Here is a 10,613-nt window from a genome sequence, read left to right as displayed (position 1 = left end):
TATCGATGCCAAAATGTTAAAATATCAGATATTAAAAATGTAAGAAGCTAGCTGTATAGCGTACCAAACAACAGTGTTCAAGATGTAAAACTATGTCATATGATAAGCGTTTCTGGTACTGTAAGAAAGAGGTCTGTTAAAGATAACCCTATTGACAAAGAAGAAGGGCTGCAAACTTCTTTTTAAAAATTAAAAAGAACAGATCAGCAGAGGCAGTTAAAGTCAGCAGGACTTTTTTCATGGCAGCAACAGTTGTTAAAAACTACAGGTTGTTTATAGTATGTAAGATTGTTGACTCAGGGGACTGTCCTAAACAGCGAAGAGGAGGTGGCCATATTTCAACAAAAAGTTTGGACAAAAGGGAGAGAGTACGCGAATTCATTTATAAATTGCATGGCACTGAAAGTCATTATAATCGGAAAAAATCTCAGAGGGTTTATTTACCTGCCCATCTAAGCATTAAAAAGTTACAACGTATGTATAATGAACAGGCTGAAAGTAAGTACCAAGTTGGCTACCACATGTTTAGAAAGGTTTTTCTAACAAAACTTAATATTGGATTTTCGTCCCCGGCTTCTGATACCTGTTCCTAATGCACGCGTCTAAAGCATTTAGGTCTGAAAAAGGCCAAAGAGAGGAAACCAAGTATATGACTGAATATAAAGTTCATACAAGAAGAGCAAAAGCATTTTACGAGCTTGGTAAGCAAGAGCCAGAAAATTCCCTGACATTTTGCTTTGACCTGATCCTTGGAACTGGATAATATAACCCAGATTATATTGTTCTGCAATGGATGTGGGGGCTAGAACAAAAATTCCCATTTGATTCATATGTTAATATTTTGGCTGTTAAAGTATTCTCCTGAAAATATCACAAAAGTTTGTATCACCTACCCAGTAAGAGGCCACGGTTTTATGCCAGTAGATAGAGTTTTTGAGCGACTTGAAAAGATATTTAAAAGCAATTTGGACAGGAGTGGAAAAGTGACGAAACTTTTTTGTGATACAAGAATCTGTTATGTGAAAATAAACAAGTTATACATACTGCGGATATAACTAAGGAAGATGAAGAGCTAAGAAATGAGTGTGACTGTTTAGAAGAAGAGTTTGCACTTCATATTTAAATGCACCGTTGCTTTTGCCATAATGTTTCTGTTTGTATTAGTAGTAAGAATAACACTTTTGTTAATTTTTTCTAATAAAGTTGTGAGCAAAATCAAATAAATCAAGTTATTTCAAGCAAAACTATATAAGCCCATTTTTATTTTTATTTTTATTTTATTTTGTACTAATTTATTTTTTTTAATTTATATTCTAGCAAATGCTTTATCATGATGTCTCTAATAGTGCTTGCTAGTAAAAAAAATTAAAAAAATAATACTTTTCTCGTTACAGAAAAATAGTATTTTTCCAAAAAATCATTTTTGGTGGATTTATTCGGTTTTGCTCTAAACCTCCTATCCAATATTATATCTCAGTTAATGAAAGTTCTTCCTGAGTTAAGGGAAGAAAATATTATCTATACTTTAGTCAGACCTTGGATGTAATTAAGAGTCAGAAGAGAATGATATGGACTAATAATATTATAATTCTTCCAACAAAAATATAGAATTTAGTATTTGCAAGCCAAAACATAGAAGGGAAAGTCGGACTCAATTTTTACTGAAGTATATAATTAGCCTAACTAAAATTAACTAATTTTAATAAATAATGATAACACTAAAACATATATTATAAATAAATAAAAGTAACTACTGGGTATTATTAGAACGTAAAATAATTAATCACAAAACTTTAGAAGAACCACCTTACTGAAAATGTTGAACGAGATTTTTGTGTAAGTATTATATGCGAGAGTATACAGGGTGTGCACGAAAGAGCCAGTGTATGTTAACGAGTTTCTAACAAAAGTTATTCGCACGCTAAATAATAACATAAGAAAAATATTTTATTTTATAGAAGATCAATTCTAGTTAGCTAAGAATATTATGAAATTTGTAAAGATGTGAACACGAGGTTATTTAATCTTTTATCAATTCCTTTTTTAGATTAAGATTTTGATGGCTGGAGAATAATTTTAGTCATCTGTCGATGACCATCAATTTATTAATAATAGTTAAGTTTAATGAAAGACTAGGATCTAATTAGAGCTGATGATCAAGACGGGAATATTATCTCCGCTATTATTCCCTTCATTATTGCATTATGTTTGAAGTAAGGGAAAGGTTTAATTTTTACTGTAACTTGGGTCTAAGTTACATTAAAGTCATACTTAGACCTTTTTTCATAAAAAATTAAAAACATATAAATACGTTTATCTGTCAAAACTATTCACATTTATTCATACTTAGAAGCAATGTCAATAAATTTCTTAAATCTATTTATAAAATTAAATAATTTAAAAGTAATATCTAAACTAATATCATTTCCATAAGATAGTATAAATACATTATAGCTGTCATATAATAAGTAGTCAAGAAATCACCTAGTTGGTGAATCTTACCAAGGAACGCCTTAAATGCAATCGACATTTTTCAACAAACTAACTACTCTAATACTCAACAGTAACGCATTTCGTTTTCAAATACTCGTTAAGCGCTTCCTGTCCGAGGTCTTTACCGAACCCACTTTGTTTGAACCCTCCAAATGGAGCAGCAACATCGGTTTTATTGTAGGTATTAATAAACACGGTTCCAGCGTCGATTTTTTCAGAAAATTTCAGCGCTTTCGAGATGTCTTTGGTAAATACTCCTGAGGCCAAACCATACTCTGTCGCGTTTGCTCTTTTGATAACTCCATCCACGTCTCTGAAAAAAGTTACGATTTGGCTATAGTTAATTTATAATATTCAGCAGATATGAATATTTAATTCATAATTCAAAAACCATATAAAAGCAGGATTTTAAAGTTTTATAGTAAAGCAGAAAAATCACTGAAGAAACAGTATGTTATCTAGCTACTAATTCTGACCACGAGAACAACATATTTAGATACTCATACTTTTCGATACTCATCCTTAGCTTTTGGGTTTGGTTAATAAGAATAAGGAAATTAATTTTACGTCATTTAAAAAGAAACTATTTAATAGTTTTTTGGGATTATGTATGTATTAGGTGACCAAATAATACCTACCCATTCGTAAACTTGCTGATGATCATAATGGGTCCAAATGATTCCTCTTTGGCTATATACATGTGATCTTCTACATTAGTAAATATCGCCGGTTCAAAGAAATATCCTGGCTTGTTCACCCTTTTGCCTCCGTATTCTAATTTTGCACCTTCTTTAATCCCTAAAAAAGGAAAAATTGCCTTGTAGCTATAAATATTTAGGATTAATGTCACTGTATGTTCAATTTGGATTGACGTGATAAAAATTTAATGAAAGTTTTTTGAGTGTGCAGATTTTTACCTATTTTTACATATTCCAATAGTTTGTTTAAATGCGCTAAATGATTTTGAGGTCCGTGTGAGGTCGATTTGTTAAGGGGATCACCTATGGCAATTTTCTTAGTTTCTGCTATGACTCTCCTTACAAATTCATCATGTATACTATCTTCTACAAAAAGTCTACCAGCAGCAATGCAGTTTTCACCCTTATTGAAGAATACTGATTGCATGCCCTAAGAGTCTTTGTGTTAGCAATAGTCCTACTTAGTATCAATAAATAACTTACCAATCTCACAGCTTTATCTAAATCACAATCACTAAAAATTACTAAAGGAGATTTGCCCCCCAACTCAAGTGAGACTTTTTTCAAATTTGAATCTGCACAACTTCTCATTATTACTTGTCCTACTTCAGTGCTGCCAGTGAATCCCAGTTTTCTTACTAAAGGATGGCAAGCTAAGGCATTTCCTGCTTCCGAACCTATTACAAAACTATTATTAGAGCCAGTGTTAAAGTTTTTGGTTATTACTTTACCTTTTCCAGGTACAACATTTATAACTCCAGGGGGTATTCCAGCTTTAACAGATAATTCTGCAAACTTAAGAGCTGTTAATGGTGATACTTGGGCAGGTTTGATTACTACAGTGTTGCCAGCCGCTAAGCACGCTGCCATTTTCCATGACAACATCATTAACGGGTAGTTCCAGGGAGTGATTAACGCGCAAACGCTAAAAATTCAAGTTTCTTTTTAACTGTTTAGAAATCTCTTAATAATAATTAAAAGTTTAAATAAGAGTTACAGTTGGTATGTAAGGAAATTAAAAAAAAACTGTAGGTCAGGAAGACTTTAAACCTGCCACCAACAAAATTAATCAATATTTATTTACCCAATAGGTTCCTTCTTTGTAAAACTTAAGTTTCTATTTGGTCTAGCATGGTTAACAGGAATAGTGGATCCATGAATCTTATCTGCCCAGCCAGCAAAGTACTTCCATGTATCAATACTCATACCAACATGCGTTTTCAAGGCTAAAGTATACACGGCTCCAGAGTCTATGCTTTCGATAGTTGCAAGTTCTTCTTTGTGCTGTTGCATCAGATCTGCCAACCTATAAAATTTTAAACATTAGTGGAAATCAAAAATTTGATTTTCAAGCCTCTTACTTAAATAATAATTGTCCTCTTTCTCTAGGGCTAATTTTACTCCACTCTCCTTCCTCAAACGCTTTTTTGGCAGCCAATACAGCTTTGTCTACGTCATTAACTGAAGCACATTGCACATCACAAATAAGTTGTTCAGTTGCGGGGTTTATTGTTGGTAAAGTCTTTCCTCCTTCAGCATCAATAAACTCCCCGTTGATAAACAGTTGGCAGGGAAATTTAATTTTTCGTTTGTTAACATCTAATTCAATTGGTCTGAAAATTAAAAATATACATTATAGCGGGTTATGCAATTCGAGGTTGGCTAAGTACAACCCTGCCGTTTGACATTTGTCAGAAATAAAAGTCATGTGAAGCGTTTCTTTTTAGTTAAAGGTTTGCCATTTATAAATATGGATCGTTTAACAGTCGAACAACGTACTAAAATTATTAAATTGTTCTATAAAAATGGTGATTCTCTTGTGTCAACGTTTAGAGCTTTACGAGCTGATTACGGTTGACATAATCGTCCTACAGATTCGAACACAGTAAGAAAATTTGAAGAGACTGGATCGGTTACTGATATTGTAAGGTACGTACATCACCGTAACGTTCGTTCAGCTGAAAATATCGCTGCTGTGGCTCAAAGTGTGGAGGAAGACCCAAATTTGTCAATTCCTCGGCGTGCTCAAAATTTGGGTTTGTCTTACGGCTCACTGTGGCGAGTTTTGCATTTGGATTTACAGCTCCATCCGTACAAAGTCCAACTCACTTAAGAACTTAAGCCTACAGACCATGGACAACGCAGAACATTCGCAAATTGGGTGCTTGAACAACAAGCTGCTGATGCTGATTTTGCGCTGTGTGGCTACGTAAATAAACAGAATTGCCGCATATGGGGTTCTGAAAATCCTCAAGTGATCCTAGAAAGGCCTTTGCATCCCGAAAAAATGACTGTATGGTGTGCATTAGGGTCTGGTGGTGTCACTGGTCCGTATTTTTTTGGAAACAATCGTGGGAGAGCCTTAACAGTAAACTCTGAGCGGTATGGAAGCATGTTGACCAATTATTTTTGGAGAGAAATCGAAGAAGAAGATCTGGAATATATGCTGTTTCAACAGGACGGGGCTACAAGTCACACAACACAGGTCAACCGAGCTCTTTTGCAAGAGAAGTTTCCGGGACATTTAATTTCAAGACTAGGTGATATCTATTGGCCCCCAGGATCCTGTGATCTCACACCTTTGGATTTTTTTGTGAGGCTATACGAAAGATCGTGTCTACGCCAATAACCCTCAAACTCTTCAACAACTTAAAGCCAACATTCGTGAAGTTCTACCGGGATATCACCTGAAATGTACCGAAAAGTGATTGAAAATTTTCTTAAAAGTTTCAATTTTTAAAACAAAATAAAAATTTCGTCTCTATCTGAATATCTTGTGTGTTTTATTTAACTTTACTTTCCCAAGCATAAAATGGATAACCCTGTATGAAAATGTATAAGGTTAAATACAAAACTAACCTGTATTGAATTTCCACATTACCGGAGGCACCTCTGGATTTTAGTACAACATTTTGGACAAATTCTGAAAACACGGGAGCCAAGAAGACGTCTTCGTTTTCCAATTCAGTCTTGAAAACATCTTTTACTTCTTCCACTAGCCTAACAAAAAATGTGGATTAATTTTATTTAAAAAAAATTTTTGTCTGTATTACCTTACTACATCCATGGATCCAGCTCCTGAAGCAAAAAAGTCAGTATCATCGTCAACATCAATACTCAAAATTGATTCCCAAATATTTTTAATTTCCTCAATTTGCTCCTTTTCTTCTGGAGTGAATTCTATATGGATCTGTTTAGTTTGCTGATCCAAAGTAGCAGCATTTTTCATTCGACCTATAAAGTGAATTGACAAAAATAATTTAAAATGTTTTCGGATTTAAAATGTTAACATACCTCCAACTTTTATTCGTTTGACACAAACATATTTACCATCACCTCCCTCCAAGAGTAAACCTTCGTTAAAAATTATTCCAGGCTTCGTTCCTTCAATCTCTATCTGCAATAAGAATATGAATATTTTATTATTATGAGGTTGGTTTAATAAATGACATTATTAATCATACTTCTTTTCCTATTGGTAGTGAAGATTTCCATAAAGTAGACCCAAATAAACGTGCTTCTTGGAATTCTTCACTTCCTGGTAGTTTAATATTGCACATTGCGCCAGGTACAGAATCCATACCTCTGATAAAATTGTGGAGTTCCAGGGCATATTTAGAAAAGTCAATCTAAAACAATATAAAAATATATATTTAATATAATATTATTAAAATAATGTATAAGGGTTTCGATTTTAGAGATTTTTTTTTAATATAGCAAGAAGTTATAATCAATATAAAAAAATAAAAAGTATTCAGTAGGGTAAAGCTTAGATGGTTTCTCAGATGTAATGCATATCAGACAAAATCTCAACCATATTAAATCAATTGTTTTTCTCCATTATAAATTATGATTTGCATTATCTAACTCGACATCACAAAATCATGACTTTCATTATTCACCTTGAAAATAAAAAATTCTGGTTATTAATTTGTAATGTATACCAACATGCACTGTTTGCATCATCATACAAAATTAGCGTAAAAAATTAGCGGAAAATTTAAAAGTCACCTTATGTAACTCCGGTTTATTCAACATAGGATCGTAGGTAGCGCCCTTTTCGCTTTGTGCAATTTGAGGGGCTGTCCCATTTGCAACCATGTCAACCGCTCGAGCTAAAGCAGAAATACCAACTGGATACAAAAATCTGAAAAGAAAAATATTCAAACATTTATAAATACCAAAATTATATTCAATACCTTTTGTAAAGTGAATCAACAGTGTCGTCTTCAAGAATTTCACATTCCTCTTGCAAAAGTATTGGACCAGTGTCAAGTCCATCATCTGCCCAAAATATTGATAGTCCACCCTTTTTGTCTCCACATATAAGGGTCCTATAATAGTTATGAAATATATGTTACTTATTTAAAAATTAAAAATGGCAAAAAATCGCTCATACCAATTAATGGAGCTGGCGCCTCTATGTCTTGGTAAAATGGATGGATGGTAGCAAATACTTTTTAATCTGAAAAAAAATGTTTTTTACAATATATTTGAAAAAGTAATTTGCCGAAACATACCTAGGGTAGTTAATCACCTCCATAGGAATAAACTGAGAACAATAAGGTAAAACGTTTAGATCGGCATTGACACTCTTGTATTGGCTTAAAACTTCTGGTAGTGGCACCCCTTTGCTTCTCCACGCTTTAATTTTGAAGCAAGGAATGTCATTTTCTTTAGCTGCCTTTGCTAAAGTGAAAACAAAAGTTGATTGTATCATTTTTAATAAAAAATAAAAGTTTAAACTTACCTAAAGGGTCTTCTTTCTTGCCTTTATCCATTATGGTAAAGACACCGACGATTTTATGGCCGTGGCTGACCAATCTCTCCATAACTTCAACAGCAAAAGGACTTTGACCGATGATTGCCACTTTGAGAGATGTGAAGGTAGCAATGGCATTTTGCTGTAAGTGAATTTTAAATGATAATATAGAATAAATATTTGTTCAGGATTCACATTTGTTATATTTAAAGTATTTGTTCGGGAAATCACTTGGGTGTCATTTTTCAATCCATTTCTTTACGGCGACTTTATTAATTTTTTACATATATTTTAGGAATCATATAAGTAAATATATGTTTTGTATTGAATGCTCCACCGTTTGACTTACTTCATTTTCAAGACACAAGCATACATACAAAATTACTCTTCGTGAGAGTAAAAGAATAACTTAAGTAGTGCCTGTGAGAAAATTGGTCTATTTGCATCTTTCTTCCGTTTTGATCATAAAATAATGAAATTTCCAAATAACGATTTGGAAGAAAAACTCAATATAGTTATTTCTTATCAAACGTATTAATTGACATTGGCTTTGTACTCCATCATCCGTTTTCTACTATTTATTTAAGTCAGAGCTAGTATATGTTGCCTAGGAACAGCAAATTGGTTATTAGTTGACAAGTATGACATTGTTATTCAATAATAAAACCAATGTGATATTTCTAACATGTTTGTTGGATTTTCTGGTAAGTTAATAAATTGGAGTTAAAAATAGATATTCAATTATCAATAGCACTAATAGTTTCATGGAGGGAGCTAAAGAGGTTGATTCTGTATATCTCGAATCTTTGAGTATTTTAAAAGCCTTTACTCTCTAAGTAAGTGCACTCATAAAACAGTCATTTTAATAGGATGAGCCTTCCATCAGGAAATTGACAGTACAATCTTGTAGAACAATATTGTATTTCGATTTTTTTTTATATTAAACCTAACTTATCTATAAAGGAAGGCTATTAAAGCGATAAAATATTATATTTAATAAACTGGTTGCAATACTATAGAAATAAGTGTACAAAAGTCTTTATTAAAAGATTTACATGTCATATAGTTGAAAGAGATTTTTTTTTTAATTTTACTTAATTAATTATAACTACATAAAATGAAATAGAAAAATAATTTATAGAAAATTATAAAACCAAAATTTTAATTATTGGCCCTATAATTATTTTTTTTTCTAAATGTAATAAATTACTCAACCTTTTAGATTCTATATAATATATCTAAATACATTTTTTCTAGAAAAAAGTTAAAATTATAAAAAGGACACTTAAACTACAAGTTTGCCGTTGAAAAAAATCTGAAGCAGAAAAAGTGAAACTTTAAATAAAAATAAAAGTCTAATAATAAAAAAACAAAAAATATAGAGGTTTGGGTTCTTATTCTACAAGCATAGACATTTTATTTTTAAGAAATAAAATTGAAAAAAGAATTTAAAATAAGAAAAACAGCAAAATTTTAATTAAATAACTAAAACCTTTAAAAGAAGTTGAAAGTTAATATTAAATATGAGTAAAGATATAATAATGTAACTAAAACAAAATACCGATGCCAAATAGCCATATAAGTTTAAAGCAATTTTTTGTTTTTTTTTGCAAAGATTTAGAACAATGAATCTTAAAAAAACCTTAAAAGAAAAATTTATATATAGCAGGTATTTTATACTAATTAATAAACTTAAAATGATGAAAGAATTGCAAATAAAAAAAAAACAATATACAAAATTATACTTACATTTGGCGGCATTTTTAGTGTTCTATTGGCGATAAAAAGTCACTCACAAAAAAAATCACGAATTAAAATTTCAAAATTTAACGCTCTTCTGTCAATTTATTCATTTGTTAATTCCAGCGTTTCTCGTTGACAACTGAATGCGAGTCTATTCACTGGTCATAATTTATACTAAATTATTACGTGTTATCATATAAAGCGAACGCACACCGTTGACTTTTCCTAAAGATAAATTTAGCGAAGGAGATTTATTTAAATCTAAAATTAGGCTTATTATTAGATTAAATTTTATTATTCATTTAATTTGTTTAGATTTTTTTGAATTAATAGTAATATTGCTTAGAAATTTTTATCTTAAAATTACTGTACTTGGGGCTTGTGAAGAAACTAAACAACAGTGAAGTGAATCCTTATTTCTCATTTAATGATATTAATAATCAATTAAGGCCATATAGTTAAGGCAATAAATATCAAAGTTATATTAGTTTGGCGTTATAATGGGCAGTCTAGGCTGGGTGACGATAATTTAATGTAATTATGTAAAACTAGACATTTAAAATATATTTGATTTACCTGAAATGTTTAAACCACAGTTTATCATTACCTTTTATATGCCATTTTCGATTTATCGATCGTAGGTCAAGTCGGTTTTTTTTTAAAATTGATTGACAAATTAAAAAATTGGTAATATCACTTTTTACCATTTAAAAAATGAATTTCACCTGACAACAGGAATTTTAAAAACTAAAGGTAGGTAACAAGTATGTACCTTATCTTTTTTATAACAGGATGTAGCTGAGCCTTATAATTTGTATTTTCTTCGTTTTTTCTATAATTTACGAGATTTACAAATTATTGGATACGAAGGTATTAAATGGAGTTTCAAATTCGAATTTTTCTTTACAAACATATAT

At 31.3% G+C, this 10,613-nt stretch overlaps 1 protein-coding gene across 1 annotated transcript; it reads right to left on the bottom strand.

The window, feature by feature from the left end:
* Nucleotides 1-2,308: 2,308 nt before the first annotated feature.
* On the bottom strand, nt 2,309-9,849 carry LOC126740779 (cytosolic 10-formyltetrahydrofolate dehydrogenase). Its single transcript, XM_050446951.1, has 17 exons — nt 9,703-9,849; nt 7,942-8,095; nt 7,712-7,880; nt 7,591-7,656; nt 7,391-7,525; nt 7,203-7,338; nt 6,656-6,820; nt 6,486-6,588; nt 6,245-6,425; nt 6,051-6,191; nt 4,553-4,804; nt 4,276-4,497; nt 3,923-4,116; nt 3,675-3,868; nt 3,411-3,621; nt 3,132-3,291; nt 2,309-2,806 (listed from the first exon to the last, which is right to left on the bottom strand). Exons 1-17 carry the CDS (start codon nt 9,712-9,714, stop codon nt 2,551-2,553), a joined length of 2,751 nt encoding a protein of 916 aa, XP_050302908.1. The 5' UTR covers nt 9,715-9,849; the 3' UTR covers nt 2,309-2,550.
* Between the last annotated feature and the right edge of the window lie 764 nt (nt 9,850-10,613).

This window comes from Anthonomus grandis, chromosome 9, assembly GCF_022605725.1.
Source record: "Anthonomus grandis grandis chromosome 9, icAntGran1.3, whole genome shotgun sequence".
Classification (NCBI taxonomy): domain Eukaryota; kingdom Metazoa; phylum Arthropoda; class Insecta; order Coleoptera; family Curculionidae; genus Anthonomus; species Anthonomus grandis.
This window is presented reverse-complemented; position numbering and strand designations above follow the sequence as displayed.

What these genes read in the sequence shown, in the direction of transcription:
- LOC126740779 (XM_050446951.1), bottom strand. An exon ending in CACTACCAATAGGAAAAGAA is followed by an intron (nt 6,589 to 6,655) that starts GTATGATTAATA and finishes TTCTTATTGCAG; the next exon opens with ATAGAGATTGAAGGAACGAA. An exon ending in AATGTGGAAATTCAATACAG is followed by an intron (nt 4,805 to 6,050) that starts GTTAGTTTTGTA and finishes TTTAATTTTCAG; the next exon opens with ACCAATTGAATTAGATGTTA.